Here is a 20,825-nt window from a genome sequence, read left to right on the forward strand (position 1 = left end):
TAGAAGGAAAAACTTGTGTATTGCAAAAATAATAATATATAATAATAATGTATATAATAATAATGTATATAATACAATATAATACAAGCACAATAATCTTAGGCATATAATCTATCAATAAAGTTAATAAAATAAAGTTATAAAAGGAAAATACAATTAATCAAAATCCCTAAATTGTGAGATGGTCAGGAAACAGTGATAGTGATAAATAGATGCATAACAACAGATTCATTCTATAGGCTCCTCTTTTGCTAAAGAATGCAAATATGAAAATCACATTCTTACATAGTGGGTAGAATTTCAAGGCAAAGCAAAACAAGTACCACATGCAAACACAGCCATTATGCAGTTGTACCCATCAGTGCTGTTGTCTGGGGGTATTAAGGCCTGGTAGGCTGAGCCTAAAATAACTAGATTACACCACTGGTTGTACCCTCACACTGCCTAACTAATACTAATGCACTCTTTCACAGATCCAGCGGTTGGTAAAGGAACACTTTTCGTCGTTCCATGTTCCATTAATATCACCCGTAGTCACAAACACAACACAGTCTTCATCATTTCTGGCATTATCCGGCTGACCACCGGCAGTCAGCCAGTACCTGGGGATGTAGGAACATGTGATTCATTACAATATCTTTACATGCATACATTGCGTAGGTTTTCAGTCTATCAGTCAATCTTTCGTTTTTCAATCGACACCCGTAATTATTTTAAATATTATAATGCAAATCTCAGTTAGGTTGTTTTTTAAAACCACACATTAAAGCATGATGGATTGAGACACGCTCCGTGCGATGGGAGCCCGGAATTTGATGGTGACCTGTTACTGTGTTGAGCGTTGTGGTGTCTAAATAGTAAGGCAATATCTTCGCCGAAACTTCACCGGCTGTTTAGACCAACTTGGAGCTGATATAAGGCGCAGTTTGCTTTTTTACTCGCTGTGTGTAGCATTATAGCATTGTGCCAGACCACACCTCGATTAAGACCCACTCGCCCAATAGGCGGTATATTGGTGAAAGATCATTTAGTATATACTGTACAAATGTGGGCGTGAAGATTACAACTGCGTCGATTGGAAAATGATACTAACTGTGCTGCCCCTTAGCGCTGCCGCATGCGCCGGGCAGAATATAGGCTAGTCTTACGTTTGTGTGGTCAGCGTTGTTCCATCCACCCACTTCCAGATTCCTTCTTCTTCTATGTCATTCAAACCCAGCCACACTCTCCGGTTGAAACTGCGAACAAAGTCCTGGACAGAAAGGTGCTGGTTAGTAAGATCTAGCACACGCATACACACACAAACACACACGCGCACATATTCATGTACGTAGTTAGAATGTGTTGCACGTACGCACACATGCACGCACACGTACAATTATTTGGTTTTTATTCTTCAACACTTTTTGAAGGTGCTGTGTGCATGGTTCCTACTTCTAAATGTTATCCATGCCTTAATGGTATAAACATCTATTTACATGTATCTCTATGTGCATGTGTGTGTTGTCTTGGTATTCAAAGGGAAATGTGCCAGTGTCCGTGGTGTGTGTTTCTGAACGCAGCATTTTCGGAGCTTGTTAATCTGTTGTTTGTGTGCATGTACTTGTAGATGTAAGAATAAAAATGTTGAATCTTGAATCTTGAACTCACACACATTTCGTACCTGTTTTTCTTTGCTCTTTATGACCATCAGGTCTGATTGGTTGTCTCTGCAGTATTGTCTGCTCTCCTCCCAGCTTTTCATCTCAGTAGATGAGATGTAATAACACAGACCACCACCAAAAGTAAATCCATGTGATTCTATCAACACATTTATGTTAGCAAATGTTTAGTTTTTTTCTTCTTCTTCCATTTGCTCAGATTAATGACAAATGATGAACAAAATTACATTCAAATAAAAAAAAAAAACTGATGTCACTGACCACAAAGAATCCTCTTCAGGTCATCTCGTTCTTCAGTTACGTTGTCATATCTGGACTGCAACAGCTCAAAACTGGACTGTATCTGGCCTAGGTCTGTGGCCAGGCTTCTGTTCTCTTGAATCAATTGAAAATCTGCAAGAAGGAGAGTGAATAAACGGATGAGCTTTAACTACAAACTTGTTTTGATAGAAAATCTTCATTTTGACAATGAGGAAATACTGTAGATGAATTGGTGAGAAGTGCACCAAATAAGGCTGAAGTATCCATGGTGAAGTGGAGAGATAGGTTGGATTAGACTGAATATATTATCAGTGGGTGTGTTGCAAGTGGATTCAAATTGGTCTTTTCTGTTCGGTTAGGTTGTTAAATGTGCTATGTTACTGATAAAAACTAGACTGTAACTTGTCGTGCTTGTCTTCAGTCAGGGTCTTCAGTCAGGGTCTTCAGTCAGGGTGTTATCTCTTCCAAGCCGGAATGGCAGGAGATTACGTTTTCACCCCTGTCTGTGTGTCTCTGTGTGTCTGTCAGCAGCTCGGACACCGCTGACACCAATCAGCGTGTTAAACTTTGGTCACACACTCCCAGTAAGCAAGCCATGGAAGAACCTCCCCCCATTTGTTTTGTGCACTACTTCAGCAGCTGTAGGACAATATTTCTGTGCTGTTACTTGCAATACTAGTATTAGCTTAGCTTGATGCCCAGGGCTGGAGTGTAGAGCCCCTAAAGCCTGTGCATTAAGCCAGGGCCGCCTATAACTATTAAGGTTGTACAATAAAAACATGACGCAACTCCCCATATGGGCCACACCTATTTCTGCCTGACTACATTTTAAGCCATTGCATTCTTTTCAAAATAACATTTTGCAGGAGGGGCCCGTTTTGTAAAATGGCACGAATCATGAACATCATCTACCCCAAATTTGAGTTACATATTGAAGGGCCTCTAAACAACGAGCCAAAAGTGATTTCACTTCCACCCATAGGGGGCATCACAAATGCTACAAATGCCACTGTTTGTAGCAGAAATGTGACTTATTTCCACCAAATTAAGCACACATGGTCTCATGAGTCATGTGACAATGACAGTCAAACAGTGTTTTGATACTTCATACATTTGCCTGTAATTACCCTCAGAAATGTGTGGGCGGGGTCTATTTCTTTAAAAAAATGCCATATATCATGAACGCAACATCCAATCATACCCAAATTTAACTGGCATAGCATTTTGAGAGGCCTCTATGGTGCCAGTGCCACAAACAGTGGCACGAACAGTTGCACCATCTGTCTTACAAACTTTCCCCCGCAGCTTCCTCATGACGGCTGAAACCCATGACTGACACAGCCCTGCAGGCCTGGCGGAGATCTGCACTCTGAGGAGCACACTTTTCTAGTTGTTACTGTCCTGTGACTGGCTTTAACTGGTTGCTAGTTGGTCTCTATTTATCATGTTGTACTGGCCTGCATGGGAACAATATTTACAAAATGGGAGATCTTCACCTACATTTTCTAAAATAGTAACATTATCCAACTACCAATACTGCTACAGCTGCTGTTCTTACTAATAAATCACTACTACAACTAATAATATATTTTATGGGATATCATGTCCTATCATAGACATATACCATTGCGTTCCTTACACAATTTACAAGGGTATAAGGAAGATTGTTTTTATTTATATTTTAACTGTTGTTTGTGTCATGAGTACATTCACACAGAACATGAATATTGTGCTGTGATAAAGCAACACCATTTTGCACCATAGCACCTTTCAAAACAATGTTAAGTGCTTCACTTAAGAACACATAAAAAAGACAACAAACATAACACAACAGATGGAATAAATTAAAACATTTGGGGAATATAAAGCTTTATAAAAGTGTGGTTTCAGGAGAGATTTAAAACAAGGCACAGACTCTGCAAGCCTGATCTCCTCAGGCAGGGCATTCCAGAGTGTCGGAGCTCTGGTTGCAGATCTCCTTTAGTTTTTAGCCGGCACTTTGGAATGACTGTAAAGCTTTATATTATTAATATATAGCTCTGTATGAATAGTTTGATGCAAAAATATTCGCCAACACATTTTCGTATTGTTTATTCTTCACGTCTCTAGGTGTATTATGAATATTGTGAATGTTGACTTACAGAGAGAGAGTCGGAGACCGATGTTGAGGAGAACTTGAACAATACAAAGCAATCCAACACTGACCCCAACCAGCCTGTACAGTCTTATGTCTGGAGGACAAACAAACACACGCGCGCGCGTACACACACACACACACACACACACACACACACACACACACACACACACACACACACACACACACACACACACACACACACACACACACACACACACACACACACACACACACACACGCATATAAAGGAGGGAGTAAGATCAGTTAAAATATTTCAACCTATTATTTAAGAAGTTGAAAAAGTATTTTTGTGATTTTTTGTTTCAGTGGCATCTTTACCAGGCTGAAGTGTCTTCTGTGGATCTTTCTCCTGAGCTGTAGTCTTGTTATCAACATTCTCATATGTATCATCTTCCGCTTGCATCTCAATGTTTTCAGAATGTCCAGCAGCCACAGCCATTTCTACCTTTATGACTTCTAGCAAGTATTTGATATTGTACACCTCACAACACACTGAAGAAAAGAGAAGTGTTTTCTTTCTTTTATTCATGTGCCTCTCTTCCTCATTTATGTTGGTTGGTTCTGCCCTCATGTAAAAAATTAAGCAATTCAAGAATGAAAAAACAAGCTGCATACAGTAGCTTTTGTGAAATGACAGCACGGCAGAGATTGAGTGGTGTCTGGAGTGGGTGTACTCTGGCCCACACCCTAAGGAAACAGCCTGGACGTTTTTATTTATTCATTGAAAAATAAAAACCTAGCACTGGTTATATAAATAATTGTGGGTATGTCCTCTTTTCATCTACTGGTTTATAATCGTCCTACTGAAAGGACGGCACAGCAATCACTCTTAGTGACACACTAGCAGTGTGTGAGTATTCACAATGCCAACTATAAAGTAGTGTGTATAGCGATACTGTAAGACATACATTGGTACATGTATATATCCTTCACTACACCACCTGACGAGAAGATAAAGAAAGAATGAAACATGACACCCGTAACAAACCAAAGTGTCTTTCAAGGTGCTTGTAGTAGTACAGCTCTTTGTGTGAACAACGCAATACAGTAGGTGGAACCGAAAATGCATTTCCATATCTGAGGCCCCCAGCCTCACAGGCTAGCCTGGTAAACTCCTCCCTCCGGAAATCTCATTTGTATTTGATTCCTGAAATCAAATGCAAATGAGATTTCCGGAAGGGGGGGGGGGTTTACCAGGCTAGGCACAGGCCACCCCTGTGCCAGGCTGCCAGGCCTAGGTGCCTAGGTGCCTAGATCCCATTACACATTTTGTGCTTTTGGTAATACACCCGGGGTGCTCTCTCTTGGTCATTCGGGAACTTGGAGCCGATCGAGAATTCACAGCACTGACTGACCGGTTTCACGTTTGTGACAACAAGACAGCAATGACAGTCGGATAAAGTTTCATTACAAAATGCGATGGTTGTGGCTTCTTTGCTACTCTAGAGGCCATTCACCACGTATACAGTAACCTCTAAAGCAGGGGTCGGCAACCTTTTTTACAATGAAGTGCCATGTTTTGATAGTGTGCCATATCAACATTAAGTTTAACTGACACCAGACACCACATCAAAATAAAATATTTCCAACAGATTTTGATTGTCCATGAATATAACAAACTTCTTCTTCTTCTGAACTGTTTTTTTTTTTTCATCAGGACATTGTAAAGATTATTAGACTCGGAGCAATAATCCACCTATCTCCCAAACTCCCTCCCCAGTCAGAGTTCAGAGTTAGAATTAATGTAGGATAAAAAAATAAAAAAAAACTCTCTCACACTTATACCAGTGTGCCAGTGATTACCCTCCCCTGTGCCAATGTTGCCTAAGGTTGCCTACCCCTGCTCTAAAGAAACAGGTTCAAATCATCATGTTTAGCTTATACATGAGATGAACGTTGATTTGAATGCATTTCAAAAGACAAAACTTTACCTAAATAATTTATGCAATCTATGTCAGATGAAAGTAGATAGGAGATGGGTAGTAGTGGAGACAAAAATTATCATTTGCAATTCCGTCGCATGTGTGCGTGCGCCTGTGTATGCGGTAAGTGATAAGTTCTTCCTGTAAGAACAAGATGTGGAAACACTACCCCCACCCCTCCCCAGGTCTGTCTCTGTGCAGAGGCAGCTATGACACAGTGATTTTGTTATTACATAATAATAATAATAATAATAATAATAATAATAATAATAATAATAATAATAATAATAATAATAATAATATTATTATTATATGTGATTTTTCTTACTATTTCTGTTATTCTTTTTTCATTTGACAAAATAGTTTCAGTCTTGGGCACTCGTGTATAAGATGCAACACAAAAAAGTGTTAACATCCCAGCCAGTGGACATACATGAATCTTAGACTACAGTATAACTTACATACAGTACATCAGCATCATGGCTGATTTTTAGGATATTTCACTTTGCTCTTCCCTAGATCAAATGTGCAACATCCCTGTGTTTGAGGAGCTGAGGAAACAGCTTCGTAAGGTCCTTCAGTCAGACAATCGAGAAAACGTTCAATGTTTCTGTTGTATGTGATTTCTAAATAAGGTCTGTGGACATATCAAAAGACAAAAGAATGCAATAACTAATAATTGCACATGATAGAGGAAATGTGGCAACGCAGATTGTTCTGTGTCAACAAGCACCACAAACTCATCTGTTCTTTCTGCAGTTTGTCATGAAGGCAAATAACATAATAGCAATTAAGGTCCCTCTTTGCTTGGCCACTGGTGATGAGCACACATTATTGGCCAATTTTCATTGGTACTGAAACATAATTGGAAAAAAAGCTGAACTAGTGTGAACATCCAAATCAAATGAGTTGAGCTGCAGGCTAAAGAACTGCAAACTACAAAAATGTTAAATGTTCACACACTGAAAAATAAGCAAATAGTAAACATGTCATCCCCCACGATGTACATGTAGTCCCATCTTTGGGACAGTCAGGGATTGGTGAACGTAAGCTGTACATGAAGTATGGGGGAAATATGCTTTGGCATGGGGCAATGAAATGAGAGATTGATATTACAGTAGCATCCCTATTCTGGGGGGGAACCGTCGGAGAAAATAGCTGATCTACAAGCTCACAAATCGTCGCGTTGCAACAGGTCTGGATGAACCTAATCTCTCAAAATAGATTATTTGTTTTATTTTTTTCTATTTTACTTCTTCCCAGATTGGAATAAACCAGACATGATCCAAGTCTAAAGTAATCAACACAGGTGTTCCTCAAGGATGTGTGTATTCTCCCATTCTGTTTACATCATTAGATATACAATTGAATTCCAGCACTTTCTTTGTCAAGTTTTCTGATGATGACACTGCCACCTTAGGACTTACAGATACAGACACTGACATTTCTGTTTGGAGGTTAAAACGTTTGTGTGATGATGATCATCATCTCATTGTGAACACAGAAGAAATTATTTTTGATCCAGGACATCTGGGGGATTATTCTCTATTACCCAGGTTACTGTCATACTGTAAATACTTGGGTGACTGTCATCTCTCTTGGAGTGATCCACGTGATCCACCTAGTGACTGTTCTTGTTGTGTGTTTGGGGTTGGATAGTTGCAGCTTCATAAGGTCCATGAGTCAGACAAGCAAGACAGCATCAATATTTCTGTTGTATGTGATTTCTTAACAAGGTCTGTTGACATAATCAAAAGATGCGATAGCTAAATTGCACATTGATGAATGTGGCAACAAAGATTTATGTGCGTCAACAAGCACTACACACTCATCTGTGCTTCCTGCAGTTTGTCATGAGGGCAAATAACAAAATATCAAGGTTCCTCTTTGCTTAGCCACTGGTGATGAGCACACATTATTGGCCAATTTTCATTGGTACAGAAGATAGGCGAACATTTCCGATCTACAATCTCACAACGTGTCGTGTTGCAACAGGTCTGGGTGAACCAGACATGATCTGAGTTTAAAGTAATCAACACAGGTGTTCCTCAAGGATGTGTGTATTCTCCCATTCGTTTACATTATTATATATAAAATATCATCACAGCGTTGTTGTTGTCGTCAAGTTTTCTATAATAACATTGCCACCTTGGGACTTACAAATACAGACACTGACATTTCTGTTTGGAGGTTAAACAGTTTGTACAATGATGTGATGATCATCATCTCATTGTACACACAGACATGTACATACATGATTTTTGATCCAGGAAATCTGGGGGATCAACGTCAGTGGAGAGAGAATGAGCAACTTCAGGTACCGTGGTGTACATATCACAGAGGACCTGAAATGGATAATATCTCTTTCTGGATCAGGGCCCACTTGAAAATCTTGAAAGCGTTTGCGATCATGTTTGAATGATCAATCAGTCGATTGTGTTCTGGCTTGGATCAATGTAACCAACATAGTATACCTTAAGTTCTTATTCATCGGTATCACTATGAAAACAAACCTTTCAAGGTATTCAAGAACATATCATGTCATTTTTTAAACATAATATATTTTTTATATTGTTATATTATCTCAGTAATAGGCTACTATGCCTAAACCTAACCTTATTCATAAACTTAACCTCAGTAAAACTATGCTTAAACCTAACCGTATTCCTAATCTTAACCTCAGTCTTAACCTCAATCTTAATCTCAAAGAATGCAGTTCGCTGGGTTCATTTAAAACAGCCCTGAAAATTCACCTTTCAGGAGGCCAAAAGGGGAGGTAATACCATTTCTCCCTTACAGACGACCCCCACCCCACCCCCTTGCTTTGACCCCCCCCCCATTGTTTTTTCCGACTCTGTACATAAGTCTTATTTTTCTGTATTTTTGTGATGATATTGAACTGTTTGGTGCTACTATATATATGTTTATGAATTGAATACCAATACAAGGACCTCAATGGAAACAAGACCGCAAGGACCTTTTTGGACGAACCTTTTAGACAAAGTGTTTTTAACTGTACCTGTACTTGTTTATATTGAATAAAATATTCAATCAATCAAGTAAAACTATGCCTAACCTCTGTGTAAAGGTTGACCAAACGGCCAAGGCTCCAAAAATTAGACAAGTGTCCAAGAATGCATTTTATTGTTTTTTTATTTACCAAAACTTTCCAAACACCAACCTGTGCAATCATATTTACAGTGCAGGACTGTCCAAAAATAGGCATATGAAAATAGTACTTGCAAGAAAAACACAGGCAAAAGGCTAAACGGACAGCTACCTAGGTAACAACACCCTTCCATGAAGGGCCCCTGCAGCGCTTCCTCTGGCCATAGACATATAAAGGTAGACGCCTCCTCTGGCTCTGAAGCGTCTGTATGGCGGGCGCCCTTCCGCTTCCGGGGGGGCAGCTGGAAATTTCCGCGTGCGTCACAGAAGGGGCGTTCAGTAGGCCAATCAGAGGCAGGTGCGGGCGGGACAACTAGATTCTGACAAGTCCTGGAAAAGACGTGCTGTGATTGGCCAGTGCCCATACCCCCCGGAAATATGGCGGCCACCATACGAAACAGGTCGCTCCAACGAACTGCAGAGGCCAATGAGGTATCTAGGTTTCTTTATCTATGCCTCTGGCTGTATGCCCAAACCAAACAAGCTATAAACACTACACAGCTGCAGCCACCATTTTAAAGCAGGTGGGTCATACAGTACCAAGAACACTCACGGCAATTTGTATAAATGAACTTAAACAAGGCAAACTATGTGCCTTAAGTTATCTACAATTACATAAATTATATGCCAGAGCCAGCACGGCAGAGGAGAGACAGGAGTGTTGATCACCCTAATTAACTTACACCACATTCAATGAACAGAAATGTTTAAAATCATTGCAATGTTCAGGAATTTTGAGGAACATACAACAATGACACTACAAACAGTCACTTCCAAGCTGGCCAGCGATAATTAATTAGAAGCAACGTATTTAGATGAGTGCATGTGTGCATTGTCCCTGTTGGTCTCTGTAGGCCACGGCCTGTCCTGTGACAGTTTGTTTGTGTTATCTCATAATATCATATATATACACGATTGTATTTATTTGTCTTGATGAATCATTTACAAGGCCCAATTTAAGCCGCTGTGCCAATCGTTCTATTCGTTATACAGTAGCTATAATAGATGCTCATTATTTGAAGCAGCCAGCGGGTTAAAAAAAAAAGGTGCTGTTCTGTGCTGCTTCGGGATTGGACTCAGTGTTTTCCCTGGAGGCGGTCAATTCGGCCACCGTGACATTGCGACACAATCTCATATTTTGAGAAAATTGAAGGCAAAAGTAATAATTTAATTAATTAATTAAAAAATAAATGTGGCCCACCCTCACAGCCCACTAGTGGGCCCCCAATACACAGGTTGGGAATCACTGATTCTAAAGCCAAATGACTCTGCATAACAGGTATTTATTGAGAATTTGTTCAATTACTTTTTTACTGACTTTAATCCATTCAGACTGGGAAATAATCTGCGTCTTTTTTAGGTTTATTTGGGCTATTCAAAAATAGCAGATCTACGAGCTCGATCCGCGCTATGAGCTTGTAGATCTGCTATTTTTGAAAAATCTTGAACATTTTAGTAAATCTTTGAATGTATATATTTTTTAAAGCAAACATTTGTAACTCAAATCTTTGCTTCTGGGGGGATTATACAAATGTCTTCTAAATCCTAGTTGTTTTTTTTAAATAAATAAATATGTTGCTATAATCAGTGGTTTTTCATGTCAAGGACCCCCAAAATTATATGCATTTTGGCAGCGGACCCCCATCTCAAAATATTTTGTTCCAGGGACCCCCCAGAAGTTGTAACAGAGTTAAATGCTTGCTATGGAAAAATAGGTATTCAAAGATTTGCACACATGTTCACGATTTTTCAAAAAAATAGCAGATCTACAAGCTCATAGCGCGGCACTCGTTGCCGCGCTATGAGCTTGTATATCTGCTATTTTTGAATGGCCGAAATAAATCTTAAAATGACGCAGATGCGTTCTCGGTCTGAAAGGGTTAAGCTAACTTTGATTGAGCTGTGGAAATGATGATTTCAGTTGATAACTCTTTCACAGATCCAGAGGTTAGTTGAAAAACATGATGCGTCGTGCCATCCTCTGCCATCCTCTCTGCGAGCCGCATTAAGAAAAGTAACACAGTCCCCATCTCCAACGTTATCAGGCTCACCAGGGGCCCAGTACCTGGAGAAGTAGCAACATTGAATTAATTAATTATTGTAAATTACCTTTACATGGAGTGTGTGTGTGCGTGTGCGTGTGCGTGTGCGTGTGCGTGTGCGTGTGCGCGTGCGCGCGCCGTGCCTATATTTCAAGAGCACTTCTATTTATGAATGTGGATGTTTTGGCAAGAATTTCACTCTTTGATTTACCTCAGAGATAACATGCAGTGCCATGCACTTTCTGGATAGTTTATTGTCTAATATGCAGCCAAGGACATAACTGAATCCTTGGCTGAAACTTTGAATGTCGTGCAAATAACATCCACCACTAGGGTGACCAGATCCAAACAGGGCCAATGAGGGACAGATGAACCCGTTTTGCGGGACATCGCGGGACACATTTTTTTTCTTTTTTTCGGTTATTGGGCGGATTGTGTTTTTGGTTACTTGATTTCGGTTTAAAGGTTAGGATTATGGCTAGGTTAGGGTTATGTTATTTAATTCTTATTTTTGCCTGATTTTACCGATTTATTATCAAAAAAATTAAACACAATTAAATCTGTCTGTAATAGGAGTATGATAACTAACTATAACTATAACTGAACTATAATTACTATGCAAATAAAAACTTAACAACAGAAATACATTTGAAATTATCTGTATTTACAGGACAATACAACCTACTAGGAGGCTTTGATTTGATTGTGAAGACATTAATTACATCCAATAAGGAGCTCACAATAAAGTATGTATAAGTATGTGTATGTAACTCAGCAGTTACCTTATCTGAGTTGGAGTCTTGTTTTCTTTTTGTAGGAACGTATCCATAGACCGTGAAGCCTCCTTTTGAGCAACACGTTTTTTGTGAGTGCCACATTGTGTGTGTCTTTTCACGTCGTGTTCACCTCCATGTGCAACTGAAAAACGACTTTGACAAACGTCACAGAAAACTATCAGATTCGCCTTGCACTGGTTTCACCCATGGATAAATAATTTCCCAGTCCTTGTTGTAACTGCATTTCCTTTTATTTGCCGTGGTCGTTGTTTCCTCCCTTTCCTCCATGTTTCATTCAGTAATTTATCACATTCCAGTATTAAACGCGCCGCGTCTTTATCGCTGTGTTCCACGGTTTGTTTTTGGTGGTCGTACCATAGAGTTAAAAATAATAGAGAGGGCACCCGAATTCTCCTCCCATCCACTTGCATTGAGTTGCTCACCCAGCGCATGTGCCTATTTGAACGCTTCTTCCGGGTTGGAAATTTGGTGGGCGAGGCCTATTTGGGGCCTCGAACGCGTCACTTCTGTGATGCGTTTTGCGTCACAGTGACGCGTTTTGCGTCACAGAAGCGCGCAGCCCCGTGCGCAAGCTCGTGCGCATGCTCGTGAGTCGAGCCCATTGGTCGAAACCGTTTTCGCGTTCATGTGTTGAGGCCCCAGGCCTGCACGCGCCTGCACTACCATGAATGGCCACCATGTCCATTTGGCTTCAATGAAACCACTGGGTTCTGGGGGCTTGGGTCGTACCCTTAACATGCATTGAGTTCCGCGCCGTGTGCCCGGCTGTTTGATTGACAGGATCCCCCCCCCCCACACACACGGCCCGCCCCCTGATGACAGACAGCCACACAGGCAGCCTCCACAGTGAGTGGAGGCTCCACTGCTCCAGCCAGTGTGGAGCAGCCAGTTAGTTGATAAAACCAAGAAACGCACATTTGAAAACTGGAGCCTATCGATCAGAATGCGGGACAGCGTCTCAATTTGCGGGACGCTTTAAAAAATTCACTGAAATGTGTCCCGCACAAAGCGGGACATATGGTCACCCTATCAGGAACATCTGTTCCTGGTCATTATAAATCCTCCTATAATTCCACAAAGCTGTATACCGGTGGGGGGTGAGGCCAAAATCGCTTCTGCCCGGTTCTCCTCAGTGGCTGGAGCAATTGATCTGAATTTGCACACAGCCATTGACCATTAACATGTGCACGGAACAGCGAAGCCTGTTTTTCGATTTCACCAAATCTCAGCTGTTCATTAAGGTTTTTGTGTAAAAGAATGTCGCCATGGTTATGGCTGCCCAGCTGTGGGATGGCCCTGCGAGCTATGGGACGAACTGCCTCCCGGGTTGCCAGATCATGTGTGCATATCCCCCCACGGCTATGGACTAATCATAGAGAATTAAGGAAAGAGTCCTTAAACTAAATAGTTGCAATCGACTCCCACCAGGCTGTGTGGCCTGGTGGAAACAATGAACAATAGCTTGCTGCTATAAATTCTGGAGGAATGTAAGATGTTGGTTTATGATAGAACAGAAGTACTTCACTTTTGTGGACATGTTTAACATTGAAAGCAAAACAACAGCTGTTGTCTCTTGTCTTATACAACCCACTGTGTTCTGATCATGTTAATCATTCCCACTATGCATGTATCTGTGATGGACTAGCAAAGTAGAACAAAACTGCCAGTGTTCTTGTCTAACAAAATAAACCATGTCCACCTCTGCTACTTAAATTATTACAGTTATTTCCATACCATATATAGTACATATTATAATAAATAATCAACACATCTCACATCTATTAGTCTTACATCAGTTTATTGGGAGATAGAATGTATAGGTCTATTATCTTTACTTCTGCCTGAGGATCTGAGGCTAGTAAAATCAGTGACCTTCTTTCAAATCACTTCTGAAAACAGAAAGGGTTTAATTCTTAGGGTTGTCATGCTGCCATTCTACCTGGTTCAAGCATTTTGCAACCTTGTTTAGAAAAGTGCTAATCATCCTTTTTTACAGGTTCAACCGGGCGTAGGACATTAAGCGCTGCTTCAGAATATTTCTCCATGACAGTAGACACCATTGATGAACCTTGATGGATTCCAGCCTCGCCAACCATGAGTCCAACTAGTGCACCAGCAAATGCACCAGTTGATATCATAGCTGTCTTAATTGCTTCTTCTTCCTTCTCACGTTGTTTCTCTGATGAGAGATGGTGGAATAAAATAACATGGTTATGTCTGTTAATCATTAGAGCCAGATTAATTGTATTTAATTAAACATTTTCCCCTCATTGCTTTTCATGTTTTAAAATAACTACCGTTCTACTCGGGAATGATGGAAATCAGGAACGATGCAAATTGGGGCGCATGACCATAGGGCCGCACGGTCGGATCTGCGGTTTTGCACAACCCTATTTCCAAATATGCCTATATATGGGCATACCAGTTGGATCGGTGGTTCTGGACAACCGACCGACTGGACAGGCAGGATTCTCAACTCCCTCTGGCCCTTCGCGATGCGCATGCCGAGTTTGAAGTCAGTCGGATGGACGGTTCTTGAGACACGTGCAGTGGTGGAAAGTAACTAAGTACATGTACTCAAATACTTACAATTTTGAGGTACTTTGTACTTTACTAGAGTATTTCCAATTTTCAATACTTTAACCTCTACTCCACTACACCTCACTCAGAGGCAAATATTGTAGTACTTTGCAGAAATAAATGATCAAAACATACATCAACCACTTTAGCTCTATTTTATACTTAGGCTATTTGAAAATAGCCGATCTACAAGCTCTGGTAAACTTATCGCGACGCGTTGTGGATCTGCTATTTTCAAACATTTTAGTACTTTTACTTTTGGTACTTTAAGTATATTTTGATGCCATACTTTTGTACTTTTACTCAAGTAACATGTTTAACACCGGCCGTTTACTTGTAACAGAGTATTTTTACATTGTGGTATATTGCTACTTTTACTTAAGTAAAATATCTGAATACTTGTACAGTAATTTTGTTCATTCATTGCAAGATATATGTCTCCTGGCAAGATACAGTACATACCGTTTGAACTCAAACTCATGTCTGCCTTGAAGTTGTTTTCTTACTCTGTGAGAGAGAGAGAGAGAGAGAGAGAGAGAGAGAGAGAGAGAGAGAGAGAGAGAAAGAGAGAAAGAGAGAAAGAGAGAGAGAGAGAGAGAGAGAGAGAGAGAGAGAGAGAGAGAGATGCGGTTTGGCATCACTACAGTAATATGAAGCTATGAAGCTACAGTATGAAGCTCATCTCTATAGTGCATTATAAACATACTCATAATGCAATGCAATCTGCCCAAAACACTGTAGGCTATAATTGTAGTTGTACATACTCATGAATATTCATAATGCTTTATAATAATAATATTATTTTAAAACACTTTATAATGACTTATACGATAAGTATACATGTATTTATAAGCATAAATATAATGATAATCTCCTTATAATACTGCATAATTACAGTTATAAGCACTCATAAGTGATCATAATGCTCTACATCATTAATAAAACATTAAAACGATTTTTATAATGAATGGGTCATTTCATATTTCATATTCATTCATATTCATAATTACTAAATAATTTCTGGTCACTCACTGACTTTTTATTTTTGTCAGGATCATAGTGTATAATACTTCTCATAGTTTATAAAGCATAATCACTGTTAATGGTGCATTATACTCTCATTATAAGTCATTATAAGAGGTCAGTCTGTGCTTTAATTAAGGTTAAAAATTATCATTAAAGAGAACATTTAAGAACAACACAAAACATTTCGGGCTACACCTCCAGCACTGACTTCTCTGACTAAGGAATTTCCCCATGATGCATGTGGAGGAAAATGCAATCCCTCCCAGTTCCAATCCCTGCTGTACAGGCACCCAGACAAACCCGTAGGAGTTAACCCATTAAGACCTGAGGCGATTCTTTAAAAAAAATCTAAATCCTAACAGTTTTTTGGGAAAAAAATCTAAAAAATAAAAATTCAAGATTTTTCAAAAATAGCAGATCTACAAGCTCGTAGCGCGGCACTCTGTGCCGCGCTATGAGCTTGTAGATCTGCTATTTTTGAATAGCCAAAGACATCTAAAGTGACACAGATGCGTTCCAGGTATCAATGGGTTTTAATAATGCCCTCCCTTGACGGTTTCCCAACTGCAAACACAGCCCATTGTGTGGAGCACCCGGCCAAGTTGGATGCACCACATTCAAATTTTAACCCCACTATTAGGAACTTTACCCCTTCGCCAACGGGGGGGCCACTATTGCAGTATATTTGGCATGATGATGACATAGGCTACAACTTGGCTGAGATGTCTTCACTCACTTGAAGACAGGAAAAAGGAGACCTGATGACGAGATGATCCCCCTGATCTTTGTGGTGGTTCTTTAACTGTGTTTTGAGAGAAGGGAGAAGAGAGCTGATCAGTGGATATAAGAGTAATACGTGTGTGTGTGTGTGTGTGTGTGTGTGTGTGTGTGTGTGTGTGTGTGTGTGTGTGTGTGTGTGTGTGTGTGTGTGTGTGTTGAAAGTGATAAATGAAACTTCAGAGGGTTAATTTATTGAAGGGTACAATTCACATCCCTTTCAAAATAGTGGGATTATGTCCTTCTACGTCTACATTTGTCCCCAGTCTGTAGGATATTGAGTTGTATTACTCTCCATAAGAGTGTGTTCAAAAATGTAATTGTTAGACACAAGTGTGACAGGAACTTAGTCAGGAAACGTTTCAAGCGAGATATTATTTTGTGACAAATAAAGGAATGACAAGTTCAAAGGCATATTCTTTCAACACCTTGATTCTTTTTTTTATATGGAAAATGACTATAAAGATTTTTTTCTGGTCTACATACTAAAACACAAGGGGTCTCAGTGTCTTACCTGCTTCTATGTTGAAATCCTAATGTACTGTAGGTCTGCAGAGACAAAGGAAATATGCAGGCAATGAAGCTTCATCAACAAGGACCAGCTCACTATCACCTCTCTGGTGTCTACCTGTCCCTTTATACTCTAGCAATTCCTTTGATGGGTGGAGTCAGGGATCTATCTTTGACAAGAAGTGGGGCCATTTCTTGTAAATTCTTTGAGTGTATCATGTGACCATAATACGAAGTTCACCACAGTGCGCCACAGAGATAACAAAAAAAAAGATAACAAAGATAACAGAAAAGGGAGTAATAATAGTAGTAATAACTAGCGTCATTGCTATCATAATCAGTGGCGGAGCGTGCGGGGAGGCCAGGGAGGCGGCCGCCTCCGGGCCCGCGACCCGCGAGGGCCCGGGCCGTCAGATAATAAATCGGTAAAATCAGGCAAAAATACGAATTAAACAACATAACCCTAACCCTAAAACCGAAATAAAGTGACAAAAAGTCCCCCAAAAAGTGACCGAATCTGCAGAAAACCCGCAAAATTTTGCGCGTGCACGTGCGTGGGTGCGCAGGGGGGGCCTGATCACTGTGCTGTGCCTCCCGGCCCGGCTTTGAGTTGTTCCGCCACTGATCATAATTCTGCCACAATGGGCCACTTGAGGACAAAAACATCAAGCAGTCATCTAAGACACCTACTGTATATAGCATGGCAACTCCCAAATACTCATGCATTCATTCAAACCTTTATTTATGCTTGAAAGACACTGAGGTTACATTCACACATTTACAGTGACATTGAGTGAAAATAATGTTAACAAACTTTTAAACTAGCCATTGTAAATGTTAAATGATTCAATACAAAGCAACTGGGGCAGTGGTGGCCTGAACGTTAGAGGAGCGCCCTTGTTGCCGGAAGGTTGCCGGTTCGAATCCCCGGACCGGCAGGAAAAATCTGGGTGGGGAAGTGAATGTTCACCACTTCCCCAACACTGCTGAAGTTCCCTTGAGCAAGGTACTGAACCCCAAATGCTCCAGTGGAGCTGCTTAGTGGCCAACAGCATAAGACTGTGGTTGTACTAGTCAGCTCCCAGGTTTTAATGTGTCTGTCTGTCTGTGTGTTTCTATGTGCAGGGTGTTGCTGAAAATGAGCACTTGTGCTCAGCTACTACCCTGGGTAAATAAAAAAAAAAAAAAAAAAAAATGCATGGCCTGTTTCTCACCTAAAATGTTATCAGAAACTGACCCTAGAACAAGGGTCTTTGAATATCTGTGTGAAAAGAGGGAGAGCTACACCCTCCTAACGCACACCTGGTTTACTCTCATTAGTCTGTGAAGTTGTCAACAGAAAGTGCAAAGTTGATACTTCAGTTCTACTGTAACGGGTTTGGCCTATTGGTTCTGTCATCTACTGTAGGTTATTATTTCTATGACTGTTTGTCTACAAAGCACCAACCCTTATCCATCAATTATTATCAGGTGACATAAATGTCCCAGTTTAGAAGTGTACAGTCCATGCCCATATTGTGTATGAGTAAAGTTGCAGTCAGAATTAAGACCTCCCCAGGCCTCTTGAGAAGGCAAATAGAAATTCTGATGAATTGCCTAAAACCTCCAATCAAAGACATACGTCTTTAAAATGTTGGAAGATTAAAAGATTGCTTAGTTCCATTAGAAATTTAAGTGGTCAAACAAACTTCCACCAAGAGGGAGAACTGCTGTTTCTTTGACTCTACGACCTCATGCAGGTCAGCTGCTTCATGAAGAAGACGAGGAACTTCTGCTCTGAGTGTAACTACGATGGTTGTTTTCCAGCTAGAGGGATTAGGATATGAAGGTATCCTAATCATACGATAAGGTGTGTGTGTGTGTGTGTGTGTGTGTGTGTGTGTGTGTGTGTGTGTGTGTGTGTGTGTGTGTGTGTGTGTGTGTGTGTGTGTGTGTGTGTGTTTGCGCGCGCGCGCGCGCGCGTGCGTGCGTGTGTGCGCGCGTGTGTGTGTGTGTGCGTGTGTGTGTGTGTGACACTGACACAAGACTGAAAGTGAAAGGTTTAAGGTATGCCATGAAGGGATCCTCCAGCAGTTCAGTGACCTGAGAGGGATCCTTAGTTTTATTGTTGAAGACATGATAGTGACCTTCACATTTGCTGACTAATTCTTGTAGCTCTGGACATTTTTGTCTCCGCCAGGCCGTAAGGCATGGCGAGAGAGTATGTTTTGCACCTGGTCCGTTGTATAAAAAAAATCTGTAATATATTATATTATCAAACATCTATATATGAAACAATATGAACTATAGTGTTAACAGAGTGTCACATGAGTCATTGTGAAACAGTTATGATTCATGGTCACACACTATTTCAGAAATATCATTAATTTGATTATATCTTATTGTATTGATATAAAAAATAAGAATCGGCCTCCTGGTGGCGCTATAATAGGGCAATGTGAAAAGGGTGGCGTTTGTTCTTCAACGTAGTGCGAATGTGTGTGCAAAGTTACAACACAATCGGACGCTGCGTTCATGATTTGCGGCATTTTGTTCAAAACAGGCCACTCCTGCAAACTTTAGATGTCAATGTTAGCCAATCAGGATTGAATATGAAAAATCAAATAGACCCATCTTGATCACATGACTATAGAGATCATGTGTACCGATTTACGTGAAATTTGGATAAAATATGAAAGCTTAATCTCAAAATATGTGTTTTACATAAGTCGGCCTCCTGGTGGCGCTATAAAAGGCTAATGTAAAAAATGCAGGGCAGATGTTTTTCCTTGGCCTCTAGGGAGTATGCGTGCAAAGTTTCACGCAGATCGGTGCAGTTACAGTAAAAAATGCAAATTGGCCTTTTATAGCGCCACCATGAGGCTGATTTGAAAACGTTCAAGTGGCATTTGTTCCTCGGCCTAGTGGGAATGTGCGTGTGAAATTTCACGGAAATCGCAAAATGCGTTCATGATTTGAGGCATTTTGTTCAAAATGGACCAATCCTGCAAACTTTGGAAGCCAACCTTAGCCAATCAGGATGGAATGTGGGAAATCAGACAGATCCGTCTTGATCACATGACTATAGAGATACTGTGTACCGATTTGTGTGATGTTTGGATAAAATCTGTAGGAGTTAAAAAAAAAAGGGTTTTGCACAAATCGGCCTCCTGGTGGCGCTATAACAGGCCCATGTGAAATATTTGAGGCAGAGGTTCTGAATTGGCATCCAGGGAGTGTGTGTGCACAGTTCGCAGCGACCGGGCCAACGGTGCCTGAGATTAGCTGTTCACAGACAGATGGACGGACGGACACACGGACACACAAACGGACACACGGACGGACAGGGGGTAAAACATACTCTCTTGCCATGCCTTTCGGCCTGGCGGAGACAATTGACTGTGGAAAAACTTGAAGAACAAGGCACTGGATTAAGTAAGCTTGGCTGTTAGCCTGCTCCTGACCAGGCTAACTTCACAGCTAAATTGCCATATAACTAAGGTAGGATTGCTTCAATTCTCTTTCGTGAAATCTAGTCATGGATAAACTTAGCCATAGTATAGGACCTGGCTAAGATATGTATGCACTTAATTTAGGAGAGAATATCTCAACTCTTCTTGGCTAATATGACCCCAGGGAACAACTTAGGAACTTTGATCTGGGACGAAATACCCGAAAATGACCACGCCCTTTTTAAAATGACCATAAACCGGTGCACTACTTCCAACATGGTTCCAACATCTGCTAAACCGTTGGAGCTACAGATTTACTGAGGTGCTCAAAATGTTCAGAATACTTATGTTTAGGGAAACATCGAAAAGTGTAATATTTCTAATTTGAAATGTTATGACAGAACAGCTAAAAAACGGTTTTGGCTACAACTTTTGAACCAGATGAGCTATAAATGCTAACTTGGTGTCTAAATCATGTTTTTTGACAAT

General features: G+C 40.5%; 1 protein-coding gene across 1 annotated transcript; it reads right to left on the reverse strand.

The window, feature by feature from the left end:
• LOC308074457 (hepatic lectin-like) lies at positions 1 to 4,547 on the reverse strand. Its single transcript, XM_080413899.1, has 6 exons — positions 4,402 to 4,547; positions 4,064 to 4,153; positions 1,923 to 2,054; positions 1,664 to 1,800; positions 1,149 to 1,252; positions 1 to 602 (listed from the first exon to the last, which is right to left on the reverse strand). Exons 1-6 carry the CDS (start codon positions 4,520 to 4,522, stop codon positions 455 to 457), a joined length of 732 nt encoding a protein of 243 aa, XP_080270025.1. The 5' UTR covers positions 4,523 to 4,547; the 3' UTR covers positions 1 to 454.
• Between the last annotated feature and the right edge of the window lie 16,278 nt (positions 4,548 to 20,825).

Source organism: Gymnoscopelus braueri (genome assembly GCF_963280865.1).
Source record: "Gymnoscopelus braueri genome assembly, chromosome: 2".
NCBI lineage: Eukaryota > Metazoa > Chordata > Actinopteri > Myctophiformes > Myctophidae > Gymnoscopelus > Gymnoscopelus braueri.

Coding starts and splice junctions, on each gene's coding strand:
- LOC308074457 (XM_080413899.1), bottom strand. CDS start 4,522: ATGGCTGTGGCTGCTGGACATTCTGAAAACATTGAGATGCAAGCGGAA. Junction 2,055..4,063: donor CGGTCTCCGACTCTCTCTCT/GTAAGTCAACAT, acceptor TCCTTCTTGCAG/ATTTTCAATTGATTCAAGAG. Junction 1,801..1,922: donor CCTGAAGAGGATTCTTTGTG/GTCAGTGACATC, acceptor ATGTGTTGATAG/AATCACATGGATTTACTTTT.